The sequence below is a fragment of the Pipistrellus hanaki genome (genome assembly GCF_964339955.1).
Source record: "Pipistrellus hanaki genome assembly, chromosome: 12".
Lineage (NCBI taxonomy): Eukaryota > Metazoa > Chordata > Mammalia > Chiroptera > Vespertilionidae > Pipistrellus > Pipistrellus hanaki.
In genome coordinates, this window is record NC_140514.1 from 17,040,860 (window position 1) to 17,061,990 (window position 21,131).

Below are 21,131 nucleotides of genomic sequence, written 5' to 3' on the forward strand. Positions count from 1 at the left end.
TCCAATACAGGATAGATTACATAATCTATATAGATACCCATCCCAGAGTCAGATCTCATCGCCAGGCCCGAATACCTTTCAGTGTCACACCAGCAACATTCCCCAAAGTCATTGGTAGCCTCTCGGGGCGGGGAGAAACTCATATCCAGCTCTCTTGCTGGTGCAGCGTTACATTCTTTCAGTTCAATCAGCTGTGCTTTCTTCCATCAGCTTTATGGTCTTCTCCCAGTCCAGCTGTCTCTGGGCCACCCTCCGAATCTCTCTGTTCTGGACAGGGATTACTTAGATCTTCCAAGTCCACGGCACTAGCCTAAGAGCTCAGATCAGGAGGCTTCTCCTATTGCACTTCTGGATCAGGTGGCCTCGCATATGTGGAGGCCGGTGGCCCAGGAGGTGGAGGGGTGGCAGAGAGAAGTGGAAGAATTCCTTGTAATATAATTCAATATACATCAGTATAGGAGCAATCAGGAAGGGGGTCTTTTTATATCCTGAGGATATCTGCTGTCAGGTCGACAAAGACAAATTTTTCTTTTTCTTTTTTTGAAAATATATTTTTATTGATTTTTAGAGAGGAAGTGAGAGGGAGAAAGAGATAGAAACATCAATGATGAGAGAGAATCATTGATCAGCTGCCTCCCACAGGCCCCACACTGGAGACAGAGCCCGCAACCCTGGCATGTGCCCTTGACCAGAATCAAACCCGGAACTCTTCAGTCCTCAGGTCGACACTGTATCCATCAAACCAAACTGACTAGGGTCAAACTTTTATTTCTTAATCCTAAACGTAGACCTGTGACTGAGAATATTTTGAGTAACTGGGAAAATGGGACCTACTGCACATATTCTTATAGGATCTTTTCTTCTCCACACCTGGTTCGTGTGATCCTGTCTCTCTTCTGTTCCAAGCCTCTTCCCTGGCTCTTTACGGTACCTTGTCCAGCAGCACCTAGATTTGCTTCATGCTCTGCAGGAAAGGGTCCTGAAATGGCCACGCCAAGGAGTTCTTGGAGATTTATTCCTGAAATTAACAAATGATGAGGTAAGTTCTTTTTTTAATTCTTTATAAATATGAATTATATCATCTGTGTATCCCTCGTCTACTTCTCTTTATAGAGCATCTAAAATCAGTGAATTTCAGAATTAAAGGAACTGCTAAGATCTGTTTTATTGTTGACATTATTACAGTCATCTACATCCAAATTTTATTCTAAAGATAATAAAGTTCATTCTAAAGATAATAAAGTTCAGAGAACTTAAGACTTTGCTAATACCACCCAGCTAACTGTGACTAGAACCCATTTCCTCACTTTCAATTTATCACTTTCCACTGTACTACAACTGCTGCCATTGAACACACATGTGTATGTACATATATGTATGTGTGTATCAATATATGCATGCACATATAAGTCCATTCATATAAAATAAATATGTGAAGGTTTGTATATAGGTATGTACTTGCACTTACAATTTCATTCCTTAGAGATTTGAAAAAATGTGATGGGCAGCTATTTGTCTGGAATGTTTTTTGTTTTCACTTGGAGAGGGTCTTAAGTTTCAAATTTCTATGTGGTTCTACAAATTAAATATGATCCAGGTAAGAAGTTGCAAACTCAAATGCCTACAAAATTAGGCAGTGATATTAATGAATAGAAGTAAGCTGAGTTTAATACAATATGGACTGTTGGGAAGTGAGTTTAAGTGGAGCACATATGCTTTGCTACAAGAAATAGCTAGTCACCTTTATCCAATTATTATGCAGGGGGGAAAAGACTCGAGTTGCCAGATCTGATATTTTAAGAGCAGATGAAAATCCAGAATTTTGTGTGAAATTTTCTTCTTAAAAACACTATGTGCGATAATTAAAACTGGTCTGCAAGCCAGATTTTGCCTGCAGTCAATCTCTATATATCAAGGATTGTGATAATACAAAGTTTACAAATTGTCTAGTTGTATAGATTTGATTTTTTTTCCACATTCACTTGTACTCATTTGTATTTGGTATGCCTTCTTGGGCTGAGAATTGTTATTTCTGTGGGAATATAATTTTGGAAGCTGAGAACTGTTTTCCTGGCTGGAGGTATATTGCATAGGTGATCATGCAATTAGTGGGAAAAAGTTGAGAACCACTGGTCTAGCCACTATGAAGTGGGTTGGACAAAGTTCCTCATTTGGATGTAGATGACTGAAATTAAAAGTAATTTTAGGAGACTGGATGAAAGAAGGTGAAGGGATTAGCCAAAGAACATATATGAATAGCCTATGAACACAGTGTGGTTAGGGACAGAGGCAGGTATGGGGCAGGCTGGGTGGAGGTGGGTAAAGGAGGAGCAGAATGGGAGACTGTAATAATGTCAACAATAAAAAATAAAAATAATTTAAAAAGTAACTTTAAAACAAAACGCACATTTTTGTCATTAAGCAATTTAAAATACTTTTAAGTAATTCCTCTTCTCTGCCTTGGTTTATCATTTCACTTCACTCATTAATGTAGGAATACTGAGTTTTGGTTCCCAACTCCATAGGGATATCTACCTTAAAACCAAAAAGGTTTTGTTTTTTTGTGTGTTTTTTTTTCAAAAAAGATGAATAGAAAACAAAAACATATTAATGAACATATTAAATGAATAAGTAAGCCAAATCTCTGCAAAGTGCTTCTTTTTGACATATATGAATGCATAAAAAAGTTATCATTCCTGTTTTCAGGTTCTTACCATGCATTTTTGTATTTGTTTTCAAGAATAATTTCTTGGATTACTATGTTGCCTATCTGAGGGACCTGCCTGAATGCATCTCTCTGGTTCACGTTGTGGTTCTGAAGGAGGTAAGTTCGCTCTGCCTGTGCACGGCCCTTCGCTCACATGTGCGCTCTGTGACGCTGCTCATCCTCCCAGGACATACAGCAAATGCACTCCGAGCTTGTCCTCCAGGTCGGCAATGGCTTGAACAGCGCCACTGACACTCCTCCCTGGGGTTAAATAGCCCACTCGAGGATCAGTACCACTGCTTTGGTGCTTGCCCTGCCTTACTGACCCTCTGTTCCACTCCACTGGAAGCTAGGCAGAGTGAACAGGTTTTCTAAGCTATAGCCCGCATGCTGTATGAGGGTTTTTGTTTTGAATTTAGGCTCAGACAATATGAATACGAACTTATATAACCTAAATATTAAACTTAAGTCATTCTGTAACTGTCAGTTTCTAAGATTATAAAGTGATTCTAGTCATGTAGCTTTAAGACTTTCCAATGTAGCCCTAGCTGGTTTGGCTCAGTGGATACAGTGTGTGCCTTCAGACTGAATGGTTCCCGGGTTCGATTCCGCACAGGGCTGCGGGCACAATCCCCAGGAGGGGGTGTGCAGGAGTCAGCTAATCAATGTTTCCCTTTCATCACTGATGTTTCTATCTCGTTCTCCCTCTCCCTTCCTCTTTGAAATCAATAAAAATATATTTTAAAAAAGAATTGCTAATGTGCTAGTAATACTAAATTAGGTGTTCAACACACACATATAAGTATATAACAATTCTAGTTATTTTAGGTTAATAGGAAGAAACCATAACAGAAGCCCTAAAGTTAAGAGTTAATCAATTTTTGTAAGAGGTGAGGTCTTAATTTTCTATATTACCTCACTACTTCCAACCCAGTAGAATGCCTACCACATGTCAGTACTCAGAAAATATTTGAGAAAGGGAAAGGAAAGGAAGGGAAGAGTATGGATAAAGTCCACCATGTTTCCTGCTGCCAAACCAGCTGGCCAGTTTCTAACCACATCCCTTTACCCACTCTCGTGTGATTCCAATCCATCCCCAGTGTTTATTAGCAAACCATTGCAATGATTACTTGTTGGAGAACCTTAATGAATTCATTCAAGTTAAATATAATTTTGTTTGTTTGTTAATCCTCACCTGAGGATATTTTTCCATTGGTGTTTAGAGAGTGGAAGGAAGAGGGAAAGACAGAGAGAAAAACATTGATGAGAGAGAAACACATTGATTGGTTGCCTCCCATACACACTCTGACTGGGGCTGGGGATTGAGAATGCAACTGAGGTACGTGCCCTTGACCGGAATTGAACCTGGGACCCTTCAGTCCACAGGCGACACTCTATCCTCTGAGCCAAAACAGCTAGTACTTAAATATAATTTATTAAATGCCCACTTTTGTGTAGTGCTGTGCTAATATCTGGGGGTGGAATGGAAGGGATAGTTTGGAAAGTTGGGTGGATTCAAACCAAGTATATGATACCCTCCCTGCTAGAGAAGAGTTGTCTCCGAGAGCATGTCCTTGAACAAGTGACCTATCCAATAAGACCAATGCTTTCTCTCACTCGAGAGCAGTGTTTCCCAAACTTTTGACATATGTGTACCCCTTCTATAATTTTCGTAATGCTGAGTACCGTATTTTCCGGCGTATAAGACGACCCCCTAATTTTTACAGTTAAAACAAAGGTTTGGCCTATATTCGCTGTATAAGACTACTCCCCACTTCCAAGGCAACACCAGTTCTTTTTTTAATAGACCACTTCTCTAACTCTGGCCAATCTGAGCAGGCTTTTTACTAGAACCCAGTGTAGCTTCAGGTACAGAATATGTATAATTTGCATGCATAAAAAGCCTGCTTGGATTGGCTGAGTTAGAGAGGCGGTCCGAGCAGCCTTGCAGTGATTGGTGCAGGATCGAGTTGGAAAATTCGTTTAGCGGCATATCCAGACGATTTTCAGGATCGAGTTGGAAAATTCGTTAAGCGGCATATCGAGACGTTTTTCGGGATATACTCCACGTATAAGATGACCCCCGATTTTCGGTTGACTTTTTTTTCTGTTTCAAAAGTCGTCTTATACGCCAGAAAATACGGTACCCCTTGTACTCATGAAAACATAGAATTCGGTGCAGCTAAGCACGGTGCAGTGCATATCCCTACCATACTCCGGTGCAACGCGTACCCCCAACAAACTCTTCCCGTACCCCTGGGGTACGCGAACCGCTCTTTGGGAAACGCTGCTCTAGAGGAAGAAAATGCTCTGGGAGCCAACCTTTTCTATTTTGCTGGGACTGAACTGGGGTTTGCAGCCAGAGTTGGAGGGACATTGAAGAATGGTTCTATCTTTCTTTCATTCAGGGTGATGAAGAGATTAAATCTGACATCTATACACTGTTTTTTCATATAGTCCAGCGCATCCCTGAATATCTGATACATCTGCAGGTAGGCATGTCTGGGCAAACTCCCGAAGTGATTTTCAGGCTAAACTCTTGTTTTTGGGTTTCGAGAAACACTGTCAGGGGTCAGGAAGGAATAATTAATATTTGTAAGAAGTATTTAAATACCTTAAGATTGTTATGATTTCCCCATCCCTACCTTGTGATATGAGCTAAAAATCTCAATCTCAAAATGTGCTTGGTTCATGATGCCTGCTTTTGATGTTCTATCTGCATTTACCAGCAATCTCCACCTCTGCTGATCCAGGATCTTTCTATAGCGGCTCCTGCTAGACTCTAAGTCCTTATTCAACCCATTCTACCTTGATTCTACAGCCATCTAAATATGTCCCCTAATCCCGTCCCCAACCCTACCCCCAGTGCCTAAGAACTGTCTATGTAACCTGCCCACGTAACTCTACCTACTTTTTCTTGGCTTGATTCCAAGGGTTCACCATACATTGCTTCTGTCTTATGTCACAGAAGAAGTATGAAGAAACTGATTAACTGACTTCTTCACACCCGTTTCCCACAGGACTTGTCCACCTTGAAGGAAGTCGAGTTGAGAGAGAGGCTCACCAACACCCTTACCAGTCCCTCTTCCTACCACCCATTGTCCCGGTTTATTTGCTGACTGATTTAAGTCATTCAATGAAGCATCTTAGAAATGCTTGGGATTTATCTCAGATAGAAGTAGCCCAGAATAACAAAAGAACTTCTACTGTATGTGGCTTTTGATCTTAAAATCATTTTCTCACAATAATTATTTTCTTTAATCCTTTCAACAGTCTCTTGAAATAGGTATTATTATCACTTCTTAGATAAGGAAATGGAGAGCTAAAGAACTTAACTTGCCCAGTTAACACACCTAATAGATGAAAAAAATTCGGGCCAAAACCCAGGTGTTGCAAGGAGTATGATAAATAAGAGCCCCAGTTCTATTGGCTGACTTGAGTTTAGTTACTGGCTCGGCTACTAACTAGATGTGTAACCTAATGAAGATTAGGTTCTGCTGATTCCCTTGTTCAATGAAAATGATAATGTTACCTATCTAATGAGGCTATGGTAAAAACTAAATGAGAAATTATATGTGCATGCTTAGAGTTTGGCAGTAGGAAGTAATAAATGTTAGTCTTCCAATTTCAAGTTGCACGAATGTTCCACTACAGCACAGAAGGCAATGCAATAGGAGCAACCACCACGCCAGCCTGGATCTCAAACACCACTCCTCTTCCCGAGTGCCTTGGCATTTCACATTCTCACCATCGGTCTGACTCCTATGAGTCTTATCAATATCACTTCTTCAACAGTAATTGTTAAAACGGCTCTATTACCTCAAGAGATCCAATTAATAGATCCAACTTTTCAGATGGCATTATCCTATGTACACATCCAACTCAAACAGGAGCAATAGTGACTACTGTTTTCCGTTGGTGTGATGGACAAAGAAAACAGCACGTTTGACTTTTCAGCTTATGATTAGATTGGTCATACGTATTGTTGTTTTTAGTAAATGGCTACCAAATTCTCACAGCACATCAAGGCAAGGTACGGAAGAAACAAAACAACTTTCCATTCTAATTATGCAATGCTGCTTCTTTTCCTTCATCCAGAACGTCCTGAAGTTCACAGAGCAGGAACACCCTGACTATTATCTACTTCTGGTGTGTGTTCAGCGCCTCCGAGTATTTATCTCACACTACACCCTGCTGTTTCAATGCAATGAGGATTTGCTTATTCAGAAACGGAAAAAGCTCAAGAAGTAAGGTTCTGATGGTGCAGTCTAGAGGGTTGATCAAAGGCCAGCATGTGGTTTCTTTCATTAATTCAACAGATATTTATTGAGCACCTATTTGTGTTTATCAGGTACTCTTCTATAAAGAATATACTGTAATAAAAAAAATACAAACAAAAATCTTTGCCACAATGAACTTACTTTCTAGACCTGGACATCCAGCTAATAAATAAGATGCTGATAAGTGCTATGGGTAAAAATAAAACAAAGGGAGGGGATGGTGGTTGAATAGATGTCTTGCTAAGAAGGAACAGGAAGATTAGGGAGAATCAGGGCTTCAGAGAGAATAGAAGCAACCAATAGCAGAGCTTCCTAATGACCTGGATTTCCTTCAATCTCATCACAACTCAATAAGGAAAACTGAGTCTGTGGTTACTTACGGACAAGAAAAAGGTGCTATCTTTCAAGCTATGGCTCCTCTAATGGAGGACACCGCTTTGTACCACCCCTTTCCTACTCAATTCAGCCAATCAATCAGTATCATTACTCTTGCCTAATATCCAGCTGGTACCCTATTATGTAAGCAATCCAGTATGTAGAGGGCCCTGGAGAGAGAACTTTACAGCTGAGCTTCTTCTGAGAAACATTGTTTCCCTATCTTTCTTGACATGACCTGCGTGTTCAGAGAGCCAGTTTCCCCACTGTACACCCTGAGATTACTTCCATTCTGTTAGGTCGTCCATGGCGAAGCTGTATAAAGGGCTGGCTTCCCAGTGTGCCAATGCTGGGCAAGACGCTTCCCCCACTGCAGGACCCGAGGCTGTCCGTGACAGTGGGATCCACTCAGAAGAGATGCTGCAACCCTACTCTTCTGCTCCAGGTTCCGGCCCTGCTATCACGTAAGCACCTGCCACTGTGGAGAGGTTAATGACAATGCTTTAGGTGGTCTGTGTGGGGTGGCTGGCCAGCCTGGACCAGGAGTATGACCAACAGAACTCCTCCCTCCCTCTTGCCCCATCAAGCCTGTATGTGACAGGCAAGCAGTTGGCCCAATATCTGTATCCTCGAGGAAGGCACTAAGAATGCTAAGGGTTAGGCCTAGGGGCTTGAGGTTACTTCCAACAACTTGATTGGGGGTAACCATCCTCTGTACCTACAGCACAGATCTCTGGGTTGAAACAATGATAGTACGGTAGAGTGACACCAGAAGGAAGGCATTTTACAACCCCTCAGAAGACTGGGAACCCACTTAACAGTCTCCAAAACACAGAGTGCAGGGAAAGGGAATCCCAGTCAGGGGTCAATTAAAAAAAAAAAAAAAAAAAGTCTGGGCTCTGAGGATAAGAAATTGTTTTGAGCCCTATTTGGTTCAGTGGATAGAGCATAGGCCTATTGACTGAAGGGTCCCAGGTTTGATTCCGGTCAAGGACACATTCCTGGGTTGCAGGCTTGATCCCCAGGAAGTGGCATGCAGGAGGCAGCCAATCAATATTTCTCTTTCATCATTGATGTTTCTCTCTCTCTCTCCCCCTCTTCCTTCCTCTCTGAAATCAATAAAAATTTTATCTATATCTATATAAATATAAAAATAGGTCTGAGGTAATCCAGAAAGAATATTGTCCATCCTTTCCCAATTCTCCCTGAAGCTTCTCAGAGAGTGACCACAGAAGCCCTTCCTCACGTATGACAGTTTCTCTGAAAGCTGCTCTGAGCAGAGGATGGATGTGACAGCCTTTCTGGGTCTCTGCATACAACCTTCTAACACACTAAGCTGAATTCTCATTCTGCAAACTTCTTGATGATCTTTAAAGTAACGATTAGACTATTTAAAGTGAATACTCATTTTTCAGAAGTAAAATGGAACTCATTTTACTTCTGAAAGATAGTAAGGATAAAGTCAACTTGGCTACTTTTGGAACCAGGACATCTGGAAGGATAAGGAAAACCAAAACTAAAAATTCCAAAACCCCACTTTACCAAGTATAGACAATTCTATAGATAACTTCTGCTTTGGATTTTATTCTTATATATATATAATTTACTGATTTGCAGAGAGGAAGGGAGAGACAGAAACATCTATGATGGGAGAGAACATTGATCTTCTGATTTGCAGAGAGGAAGGGAGAGACAGAAACATCTATGATGGGAGAGAACATTGATCTTCTGCCTCTTGCATGTTCCCTACCGGGGACAAAGCCCACAACCCGCTCTAGTGCCCTTGACCAGAATCGAACCCGGGACCCCTCGGTTTGCAGGCCGACGCTGAGCAAAACCAGCTAGGGCAAGAAAGGAAAGAGTTACCTTGGGGCCCTGACACCTGGTGGGGAGGTTCGGAGCTTCCAAGTGGGGAGCGATGACCATCCTTGGCTCACCAGCAGGGCCTTGTCACTCTCCTCCCCGCAGGGGCCAGGGCTCAGGGGCGCTTGGTCTTGAACACACCCAGGTGCTCGGGAGGGGCAGAGGCCTACGCTAACTCCGGGTTAGATAAGCACACCTCTTTCGTACTGTTTCCCCTTCGAAAGGCATCTGATGCCCCCCATGAAGAAGAGCCAGCAGCAGCAGAGCCTGATGGACGGCATGCAGCCCGGGAAGCCCGGAGGCGGCGGCGACTGGGAGCTGGAGGGCAGGAAGCACGAGCGGCCCGAGAGCCTGCAGTTCTGCCCGGCCGAGCAGGAGGCGAAGGCGCTCTCGGGGCCCCTGCAGTCCATCCCGGAGATGGACTTCGAGCCCGCGCCCGCCGAGCCCTCGCTGGGGAACGACGCCCGCGGCTTCGTGCCCTCGTCGGCCTACGAGGAATTCGAGTACGGCGGCGAGATCTTCGCGCTGCCCGCCGCCGCCCCGCCCTACGACGAGGAGCCCTTCCACTCGCCGGCGCTCTTCGAGACCTGCTCGCCCGCCTCCTCCGAGTCCAGCCTGGACATCTGCTTCCTGCGGCCCGTCAGCTTCGCCATGGAGGCCGAGCGGCCGGAGCACGCGCTGCAGCCGCTGCCCAAGAGCGCCACGTCGCCGGCGGCGAGCAGCAGCGGCGCCTACAAGCTGGAGGCGGCGGCGCAGGCGCAGGCGCACGCGCAGGCGCAGCACGGCAAGGCCAAGCCGCTGAGCCGCTCGCTCAAGGAGTTCCCGCGCACGCCGCCCGCCGACGGCGTGGCCCCGCGCCTCTACTCCACGCGCAGCAGCAGCGGCGGCCGCGCGCCGCTCAAGGCCGAGCGCGCCGCCGCGCAGGCGCACGGCGCGGCCGCCGCCGCCGCCGCCGCCGCCGCGGCCGCCGCCTCCTCCCGCGGCGCGCCCAGGACCTACTTCCCCCAGCAGAGGTCCCAGAGCGAAAAGCAGACCTATTTGGAAGTAAGGAGGGTAAAGTACAACCCACCCCCACACCCGGGCCTACCTGTCCAGGGAGCGGCCTGGCCTCGCCTGCAGCCTCGAGGGGGCCTTGCCAGGTGGGGAGCGGCCTGTGAAGGCGGATGCTGGGGTGAAGGCTTCGCCTGACCTCAGTTGCCCCTCAGAGGAGAGTGTGAGCTTCTGTCCTTGCACTTGGCATCGAGACCCAACTGGCATGCCATACGTGTATATGTATGACGGCAAAGAGATCTAAAAGACAGTCGTCTTCTTTTTCTTCTTCTTCTTCTTCTTCTTCTTCTTCTTCTTCTCCTTCTTCTTCTCCTTCTATTTGATTTTGTTTTAAATTTCTTTATTGATTAAGGTATCACATTTTTGTCCTCATCCCCCCTTGGCCTCCCCCACCACTCCCTACGCATGCCCCCACCCCCCTGTTGGCCCTGACCACTGGTTAGGCTCATATGCATGCACACCTATGGTTGATCTCTCTCCTCTATCCCCACCCTCCCCTACACTCCCTCTGAGGTCCGACAGTCTGATCCATGCCTCCTTGTCTCCGGGTCTGTTCTTGTTCATCAGTCTATGTTGTCCATCATTTCCCCTAGGTGAGTGAGGTCATGTGCTACTAGACATACACTGACAAGAACCGAACATGAGGCAAGCGATAATGGTGATGGGGAAAAGGCAAATGAGTGAGTTTCTGTAGTGAGTTTCATTCTGGGCCAACCGTTCTTTTGAGACCCAACAATTTCAATGTCAAACAGTTCCTTATGTGTACATGTCAGCAATGATATTTCAGTTCTGGATGGGACATAGAGTCTTCTTACACCTGCTTACACCGTCACCCCCATCCCCACTGAAAAAGTGAGGGGCCGCCTCTGCCTTCCTGCACAAGCACCTCAGGGTGCTTCCCTTTCCAAGCACTGCAGGCATATCCTTGCCTGCCTGTCTGTTTCCTCCTTTGCCGGTTAGGCACACACGCCTCTTTGTTTAAAGGCTCACAGTATCCAACACTGCCACCTCACTCTCCTCCCAGACCCGTGCCAGCTTCTGTGTGTGGCTCGGGAAGACACGAGCTGCCTGCCTCACGGCGGACTCCCTGCGAAGTTCCTGGCAAAGACCAGTCGATTTCCTGTTGCTTTCCTTTTTGACGGGGAAACAGGTGTCACGTGACTTTGCAGGCTCCAGTAGGACAGAGACAACACAGTGTAACTTCGGGTACAGAACAGAACACAGTGTAACTTCGGGTACAGAACAGAACACAGTGTAACTTCGGGTACAGAACATGTACACTGAGTTCTAGTAAAAAGCCTGCTCAGACTGGCCAGAGTCAGAGAGGCGGTCTATTAAAAAAAAGAACTGATGTTGCCTCGGAAGTGGGGGGTAGTCTTATACAGCGAATACAGGCCTAAACCTATGTTTTAACTGTAAAATTAGGGGGTCGTCTTATACGCCGGAAAATACGGTAATTGATATTTACTTTTAAACAGATGTGACCTCTTAAAAACTCCCTCTTTTATGTCTAGAATGAAGAGTTAGGAAAATTAGTTTAAAATTAGTATTACAATCAAATAGCTTTCTTATTTTGTAGAAGGAGAAACCTACCCAGAGCTGTGAGGGTCCTACATCTGGTTTCCCAGTAAGGTAGTATTTGGGCCAGAAGAAGTTAATCTCTATACTCTTTCAACATTTGCCAATTTCCTTTATTTCCCGGTGTTTAATTTTTGTTATAATATATCATATAGAATTATGATATAGATTCTAGACTCTTTGCCTTAATACATAAAAAATACTTGTACACCCAGCAGAAAACATTCTCTTTTCAACTACTAATCTCTTGATTAGCTTAGGTGTGCTGAAGTTGGAATAGGGTAGCCACCATTAGCCTTTGGGGGTGGAAGAGGAAAGTGACCGAGCTTAAAAAAAAAAAAAAAATGTCCCACAGTCAGGCTAGATGTTAACTATGGAACAGACTGGAAAAAAAAATCCCTCTTTTCTGTTTTCAGGAGATGCATTTAGAAGACGCCACCAGATTCTGTCCAAAGGATGAAAGAGAAAGTGAACAAACATCTTTCAGCGATCAAAACCCCAGGCAAGACCAGAAAGGGGGCTTTCGCAGCTCCTTCCGCAAGCTCTTTAAAAAGAAGTGAGTAGCCCTTAGACAAGACAGCATTGTAACGCATTTCCCTCTGGGCTAAGTCTTGAGGTTTTTAAAAGTAATAAGTATGGAGTAGCCTGGTTTCACACAACGGCTTCAAGCTCAGTGCCTGCTCCCAGTAGCCACAGTTCACGCAGGTGGAGATGTTTCTCGTTGCAATCTGCTAGAGTAAAAGCACACTCAGCTCTGTCCTCTGCCTCTTCTATCTTTTAGCCCTACTTCCTTGTGCCCAAAGTCTTGTGTCCTGGGCGGAGTGAGCAGAGGAGGTCCCCTGGGAAATGAGCTGGTGACAATGAAATTCCTTTTAGACTGGGAGGAGGGGGATTCATTATGGGAGTTGGTTGCAATGGAAAGTTTCCTAAGGCATCTCAGCACCTCCACCTGGAGGGCGCTATAGTACTGTTTATGGGGACTTACAGTGTCTTCCCGATCTGAAACGATGGAATAGATTTGGCTTGGGCCTTAGTTAAAAAAAAAAGATCACTGTAATGGAGTTTTCCCACTCCTTAGGAACCAAAAACAAGCCATTTTCTTTCTCTGGTCCTTCTTGTAGGCCAGCACTTACCATCTTACTGTCTTACCTACTGGGAAACAGTGGTCTAATCCCAGCCTGAAATGTAAGGAGCATACTATGTCCAGGCCAGCCGTTGCACACCGGAGAAACTGTAGTCTCTATTTCCACTGGTCCTCGGGCCTCCTTCACTCTTCCTTAGAGAGATTTTCTCCCTGCTGCTTAGTTTTTCCTGGTGGAGGAGGTTCTTGCAGTCAGTTTGAAACAGCAAGTCTTCCTATTTTAGTGGACGGAAAAGTTCACGGCATTATTGCTGCCTCTGGAGAGTTTCTAATAAACGAGGAAGCACAGGAAAGTCACATTCTTAAAGGTAGAGGTTCTTGGCTGATTTAAATAATGAATTATCTTGATGAAAGAACTGGGAGCAGGCCTGGAGTGAGGACTTTTTTTTTTTTTTTTTTGGTAGTTTGTCTAATTCTTCTCTTTTGGGGAGGGTGGTACTGAGATCAGTGGGTCTCTGCTGGTCCTTACCTGTTGTTACGGGAAGAAGGGGAAATAGGCAGAGACAGAAACACGACTCAATCAGAAACAGCCCTACTCTGCAGAGTCCCCTTTCGGTTTCGCTGAGGTCGCCCCTTGCACACATGCACGACTTTTGCTGGATCCTAGGGTGAGGAGTTAAGAATTGTATTTCCCTTGAAGATCACAGACTTAACGCCTACTTGTGTCAAGAATGGCAAGGGCGGTGAAAGCCCGAGGCAGACAATTCCCCTGCCTGGCCTTGGGACTTAGGTTCCTCAGTCCTTCTAAGGACTCCAAATTCCTAAGGGCACTGCTTGAACCTCTGTCCTTTGAACCACAGTATTCCCAAAATACACAGCCACTTTGTGCCCGCTGCCATGTATAAATGACTGGGTACTGTCTGTTGGAAAGCAATGAGCCCTGGATCCACCACTGGTTTCTTTATAAACTGCCATGTTGTGGAGAGATGGAAGAAAATGCTGAGGCAGAGGGAATGGATTTGTCCTGTCTGTGTCCAGGGGGGTAGAACGAGGAGCGATGTGTGAGAGGAAGAACTTTCTAAAACTGCAACTGCCTAGAACTGGGGCTGGCAGCCTGGTGAGGGAGTGGGTTCTCTCTTGTGGGAGGCAGATGGCCCTGGTCAGGGACGTTATGACATGGATTCCCACCCCGGGGAGAGATTGTCCAGGATGGCCACCTGAGTCATGCCGAGTGCTGTAGTTTGACTATATGTGGTTTGACTTTGTCAGTCTGCATAGTCACATCTTTTTAACATCTGACACAATTAATGTGACCCGTAATGTTAAAGACTCACTGTGTGGAAGACCTGATTTTATCTTTCTATAGCCCCTTGACAGCCCTCAATACAGCGCTGAGGACTTGCTGTGTGGACTCTTCAAGTTCATGTTGGTTAATTGCTTCCAGTTATCTTGCAACTTTTAGGGATCCTTCTTAGAGAGCCAGATGGATTCCCTTACTCCTCTTATCTTTTCTCTTATATTAGTCCCTCCTGCATCGATCATATTGCTGCCACCATGCTTTGTATTTGAATTTTGAAGCGTTATATGAATAGCCACACAGGAGGCTGCTTCCTCTGGCAGGCTTTCCTGGCTTTTTACATCTGGTGCAGGACTGTGAGCACCGCCAGTGGATGCTTGCGTCTCGCCTCATGTCCAGGATACCACAATGAGCACTTTGGGGGTTTGGCCTGGGATCAAGAAACAGCTTGAGTGACTTTTCCTGAGTATTTCCCTCCAAAAACCATGGGAAGTTTGCTTCCTTATGCTAAGGTAAAGAGGAGTAACAAGGAAGCCCCAGTGTAGCATGGAAAGGCCAGGTGCTCTTAGGTGAGAACACGCCCTTCTTCTCTCATCCGTTAGGCATTCCTTCTTGTATGCATGTGCTTTGTGAGACACTTGTGCAGGAATCATGAAAGACATAGTCACAGGTGCTCTGCAGAAAAGCTTTTGTGGAAGCTGTTACGGAGGTCTCTGAAGTTAGGCCTGTGGACAGGCAGATGGAGGAACCGGAAAGAGTCTCAGGCCGTTCTCCTCCCATGTTGTTGGGAGATCATTTTGGCAGCAAGCCCCGTGACTAGGAAGTGGTTTACCCCGGGGACTGGACCCGTGCCAGAGCCTGGCCTCAGCGGCCCAGAAGGGATCAGTGCCAGGAAAGCCGCCTGTGTCACATCTGGGGCTCACTGCCTGCCTACCCTACAGCCCTCCGGAGGCTCATTCCTGTCTACACTGACACCCTTTTTGTATCCATAGGGGCTTGTTTGGCTGGTGGCCCCACACACCCAGAATGCTGCTTCGGGATGAAGCTAGGCATGGAGCCAGATGCCACAGAAAACCTGGGAAAGGGTTCTCTTCCCTCTGAGGCTGGGAGGGCCGGATGCTCATACCCACAAGGATTCAAAAGGGAGAGTCAAGTTGACATCTTAAAAAAAAAAAAAAAAAAATCCTGAAAAATACCCAAGGCACTTGGGGAAAAGAACGATCCTCTGGTTTCTATCTCAGACACATCTGTCCTGGGTAGATAAGACACCAGGTCCTATGTCTCTGAAAGCTGGCCAGGATTAACCAGAAGAAAGACCACATATCTTAACGTTTGAACAGGTTAAGTGACTTCAAAGTTTTAAGTGAGGAGTCTTAGAAGCCAGGAGCAGACCTCATGTGATAGGCTGATGCTGGAATGAATTCTTCTCCCCCTCCTTTGAGAGGATGGGAGGCAAACTATCCCATTCTAGAAGGATCTATATGGAGGTTGTCAAAGACTTGAGTGTAGCTCAGGCAAATGTTACTTCATATTTGTATATTAATCTTGCACTCGGGTTAATAAGAATTCTTGGTTTGGGGTGTGACATAGGGAAGGAGGATTATGTAAGACAGTTTAAGGAATGAAGATGCTTTCCCTTTTTATCCTCAAATCTGGGAGCAGTGGAAGATAAACAATACGACTTCCAAATAATTAATTCTACTTCTTCTTCCATTCTATTCTTCTTTAGCACATTATAACTTACCTCAGAGTAGCTCCTTCCCAGTCATTACCCTCCCTCCACCAATCACATCAACATATTTCTAGTCTCTGAATCACACACAGAGAGAGTAGTTCTGCAGGTCCCCCATCTAATTGAGTATCAGTGCATCCTCTTCTTTTGGTGTCTTATCAGCTGTTCATGCATACCCCCAGCCTTGGCTGTGGGACAGACAATGTAATAGAATACAGAACTACTAAAGAATCAATTGATAATTTTACCCTCACCTTCTCCTTTACCTCCTAAAGCCTATCTCAAGTCCCTTCCACATTTATACTTAGTTTGGGGTTCTTTCTCATTTCCCATTTTATTTCCCAATATAACGTTAACACTGAAGGAGATAGTTGAAGGGATGACATTGTAGATTACTCACACCTTATTGTGTTTCTCATACAATGTCATTTGAAATCAGCCCCTAAGTTAAGGATCTTTAGTGCACTAGGTTCTGTTTAGCACGAAAGAAGTAAAAGGTAGTTGTAGTAGTGCATTAAGAGCTTACAGCCCAAATGTAAGGGTAACCTAGCTGCAAGGTTTAAAGACAGTAAGCACTCAGCAAACATGTAACAAGCAAAAGCCCATTGGTCAGTCACCTTGTTGATTACTGGGAGACACGCCCCTTCCTTCTCCAGGGATGTGGCTCCGGAAGCTCTCGAAGTGGACAGTCTTTCCCATCAGAAAACCAGCCCTTCTTAGGTCAGAGGGTTCTGTGCACCAGATTCCACTCCCTCTCCCCTTCCTCAGCCCCAAACTGTCAGGGTTTATCTGCAGCAAGTTTAACTTGGATGGTTAGGTGTCGGAATGTACTGGCAGCGCTGAACCCTTCCTTTCCCAGCAAGTGTTTGCCTGCCTACGTCTTCAGTGCCTGCTCAAATCTGCCGTGGCTCCAGGAGCTCAACAGCCATTTCTCGCTTACAGAGAAAGGGAGTAAAAGCCAATACTCGGACCCTTTCTCCTCAGTCTGTAGGTGATTTCCAAGCAGTTTAGGTCAATATTACTGCAGAGCCTAACAGCCACACCTTGGGAAGGGGACAGTTGTCGAAGGAGCTACCGACCATGCACGCAGCATAGAGGTCTGTTAAAATTGCCTTTAAAAGGACGGGGAAAAAAATGAGCTTTTAGTCATGGCTACAGTGGAAACTAGATTTTTAAAAGGATTAGCAAGTTATCCATTAGTTAATTAATAGTTAATGTCAAGAAGCACAGAAACATTCACATATCTGGAGACACACAGAGGTGGTTTATGAGAAGAGCAGTTAAAAAAGAAAAAGAAAAAAAAAAGAACTAAGCTGAGTTTGTGGACTTTGAAAACTAGACAGGGCGATTTTGGCATTTGTTTCAGAAATGGGAACGCATCTGGTGAAGATTTCTGTGGTCCTTGGGGCTGGTGGTGACATCAAAGCTTTCCCATTTCCAGGTAAACACTCAATAGTTGCATGTTGGAACCAAATATGACATGTTGGGTTTCGGAGAGATCAGATGTAGTCAAGGGGAAATGTGAGGTAGAGACTGCAAGCTTTGACTAATGACTTTCCGATGAGAAGCTGCCACGTAGGAGAACAATTCAGGGGGGGAAAAAACAAAACAAAACACCAGCCAGATTCAAATCTTGCTTCCTACTTTCCACCCCTAAAACTTATAGGCATTCCCTAGTCTTCTGGGTAACAGACGACATGGGGAAAAGAATGAAATGGTCAGTATCTTCCTAACAACTCGAATTGGAGGCAGGTGGGAGTTCTGAGAGGAGAGAGAAGGCCAAGAGTTCTGTCAGGGTGGGCTTGTGGAGGCTGTTGCAAGGGAGAATTGCAAGGGGGCTCCTGGAAAGGAGGAGGACTCGCACCCCACCCAGATGTCATCGTATCTGATGACTGCCCAGATGCACTTGGGTTGAGAGATAGACCAGTTTTTCTTCTACGCGTTGGGATGTACTGGAAAGACCAGGGGTAGAAAGCATGCTGGGCAGCGGTGGCCTCATCTGTGATACCAACTATCAGGGTGGAAAGTAAAACTATGCAGTCAGTCATCAGGTTTCCAGACATTTGGATTTTACTCTGTGTGCGGATCTAACTTCCTTCCTTCAATAAAGTAAAAAGGGTGTTTGAATTCTGCCCAGTAATTTCAGTAAGTAATAGTCATAATTAACTTACCTAATAACAGTGAGGATTCCGAGCACGCCAATGGCAGGGAAAGGACTCATTCTTCTCTGTGGGTGGTGGAAGCATGCCTGACTCTGCCTCCACGTACGGAGAACTTGTTTAGTTGTGTAGGAGCTTTGGACAAAGAACTTCATGTCTAACGTCACTTTCATACATCCTACATGAGGTCTTTAAGATACTGGTTTCTAGTTGCTGGGATAGTTTTACCTATTCTAGCTCAGAGTTTAAGCTAGCCGAAGGGCCCCAGCCTAGCTTATCAGAGGTATTTCCAGAAAGCCTCCTCCCTCCAGGGACTTCTGAGAACAAACTGGAGAAGGTACAGAGCTGGAATGGATTACCCAACTGGCTTAACCAAGATAAAGGAAGAATGCACCCTGGACTGGGGATTCAATTGGACTGATCTGAGTTGTTGACTATTGATTGGGTTTGGTCTCCTTCGTGGTGGTTGAGATTACAGAATCTCCTCAATCTGATTACTGTACCAATTTCTGCATCCTACCAAATGTAGCATATGTGTGTGGTTGGTTTCAATAAATCTCTCATTCAAAAATGAAAACCAGTAAAAGCAAGAGTTTGTAATGTAATGCCCAAGTTCAGTAAAGACCCTTGATAACCTTGGTTGAGAACAATGAATTCCATCCATTTTAATTTAAGGGCCTTACTTGTTTGTGGAGTAGTTACTTGGTTGAATATATATAAAAAAAAAAAAAAGGATTTCTTGAATTTTCTGAGCTTTGTTCCCCTTTTACAGTGTTATTACACAATATCTAACACTGACATACACATTTGTTACAATTGTCCCCATAAAGCATTAGAAAGATATTCTCTTTATCTTCCCTGTAAATCTTAGTTACACCTGTCCCGAGTCATGAAATTCAGGGGAAGTAAATATTATTCCAGGTCTAGGAGGTAACTGTTTTACAAATGCAAAACAATTTGGATAGATAAAATATTTGAGAACAATTAAAACCAAATCAACCTGTACTTTATCTGTGTGCTGAGATTTTAGGTCCAGTGGATCAGAATACAGGGAAAAAACTAATGAGAATCCCTCAATGGATCCTTCACCCACCAAACAAGATTTCTTCAGAAACCGACTTGCTCTTGCAAATGACCTTGACCAAGGAACAGCTGTGTAAAACATACTTAAAGTTGTATTGTCAAGTGGTAAGATGAGGATCAAAAGCTTGTATATATTTGTGTAGGAAAAAAATATATATTGGTGTATAAATCCCTGAGGAAAACTAATATACTTACATATGAAACTAAATCAACATACAAACAAGACATTGAAGAGATGAAGATTAGTCTATGGTTGAGAACTGGCTTTTTGAACCTCAACACTTGGGGAAAGGGAAATGAAGACTTTTCACAGTATTACAAAAAAAACCACAATAAATGTGGAGGAAAATAAACGTTTGTAAGATCAAAACTTCCACCTTGAAGTCATTGTCCTAGTATGACATTAGCTTGTTCACATTTAACATGGATATGCATTTTATGCTTCCTAGACATTTGGCTTATAATTCATCCCAGTGTTCTTAGACTCCACATTCCTTAAGGGAAAGGAATCAATTAACAGAATTTATTTTACATGTTGCCATTCTTTGGTTGTGGAGATTTTATACCATGATACAAAAGACACATTGATCTCCACACAGGAAGAGAACCTTATGAGTAGTATTACTGGTGTTCTATGGTTATGAAAATCGGTAGAGGAAACAAGGATTTCTTTAGAAAGTTGGAGGCTAAAGAAACGTGTGTGTGTGTGTGTGTGTGTGTGTGTGTGTGTGTGTTGCTGCAGATGGGAACAGTCCAGAGTCTGTTTTATTGAGGACTCAGAGATCCCCTAGTGATCTTGAGTGCTACACACACCCTCATGACCAGTTGGAATGTTGGGGGAGGGGGGAGCACTGATTTAGCCATATCCTCTTAAAATCTTCCTTCACCCTGGAAGGAAGGGGGCAACACATTGATGTGTTAATGGCTCACATATGAGCCATGAATACTTAGTCTAGCAGTCCCTTATTCTGTTTTCCTGAAGTTGTAAAGAAACAGAGTGCTTAAAGCTCAGACAAGAATCTTTGCAATGAGGCTTGCTTGGATGTGGGGCAATAAAATGTGCTGTTTCCACATGGATATGTCTAAGATGGCCTACGTCCTTGACATACCCCAAACATCAGGATCTTAATAGAAAAAAAAATAGGTTTAAACAATTAGTGTCCATTTCTAGGCTATTGTCTATAATAAATTGGGGGAATTTGGTTACTGTTTATTCAAAATCTTGGTACCCACACTTATTTCTTGGAGAATATTCCTCTAGTAATGCACTTTGTGATAAAATGGGCAAGTTTCACTTTTAAGTGTTACAAGTTTTCTCCTACTTGTCTGGTGACTACTTAGGAACTCATTCCTTAGAATTTTGAACAACAGGTGGTCTGGAACACCTAAGGATTGTCTGTTTGGGGGTTTCCAATATTTAAGTTTAAGCCAAACTGTCCATTTCCCCAAAATTATTGAACTCCTTTGAAATTAGATTTATCTCTATTTAAACTGGCCAAAAAGTTTTTGGGACAGTGCTTGAAGAAATTGTTGTGTGTGTGACACTAGCATGAATTTTAAAACATTATAAGAACATGAGGATGTGATTTAGGTAAGAAAGAAAATATTATTTTGGAAAATTGTAGTTACATTCAAAGAAGTTAAAAATTTTGTACCTGATACAAGTAACTTATTTCCCAAAATTAATGTTGTTTTTGAAGAACTTAGTGTATAATCTTGGATAAGTCATCTATACCCGTTTGTTAACTATAAAATAGTGATTTTTTTTATTCCTCTTTCTTGCTCCATTCCCTAGAGACATAGTAGCATTAAATGCTCTTAATTATTAGCAAGAAAATGGAATGTGTTGCTTCTTTCTTGTGTATAAAAAACCCATTCATCTAAAGATAGTGGGATCTTTAAATGTAAATGTATGTGGCTGGATAC

At 43.9% G+C, this 21,131-nt stretch overlaps 1 protein-coding gene and 1 long non-coding RNA gene across 12 annotated transcripts in view; one reads left to right on the forward strand and one right to left on the reverse strand.

Moving 5' to 3' along the window:
* LOC311631427 overlaps positions 1 to 9,456 on the reverse strand; it is a 30,701-nt gene extending 21,245 nt beyond the window's left edge. The window contains exons 1-2 of the long non-coding RNA XR_014796576.1: positions 9,229 to 9,456; positions 871 to 1,018 (exon numbers count right to left, since the gene is read on the reverse strand). This is a non-coding gene — a long non-coding RNA (uncharacterized lncRNA). The remainder of the gene's footprint in view (positions 1 to 870; positions 1,019 to 9,228) is intronic.
* Positions 1 to 19,579, forward strand: part of ARHGEF33 (Rho guanine nucleotide exchange factor 33) — a 62,205-nt gene extending 42,626 nt beyond the window's left edge. For 4 of the 11 annotated variants that reach the window (XM_084901492.1, XM_084901496.1, XM_084901488.1 and 1 more), the window contains 9 exons: positions 907 to 1,039; positions 2,741 to 2,824; positions 5,116 to 5,199; positions 6,806 to 6,954; positions 7,662 to 7,826; positions 9,450 to 10,269; positions 12,270 to 12,409; positions 17,330 to 17,404; positions 19,153 to 19,276. In XM_084901492.1, the coding sequence (XP_084757618.1) occupies positions 907 to 1,039; positions 2,741 to 2,824; positions 5,116 to 5,199; positions 6,806 to 6,954; positions 7,662 to 7,826; positions 9,450 to 10,269; positions 12,270 to 12,409; positions 17,330 to 17,381 (1,627 nt within the window). In that variant the 3' untranslated portion in view covers positions 17,382 to 17,404; positions 19,153 to 19,276. Of the gene's footprint in view, positions 1 to 906; positions 1,040 to 2,740; positions 2,825 to 5,115; positions 5,200 to 6,805; positions 6,955 to 7,661; positions 7,827 to 9,449; positions 10,279 to 12,269; positions 12,410 to 17,329; positions 17,558 to 19,145 lie in introns of those variants that run through there. The other 7 variants (XM_084901487.1, XM_084901490.1, XM_084901495.1 and 4 more) reach the window with 5 other exon arrangements.
* Positions 19,580 to 21,131: the final 1,552 nt, after the last annotated feature.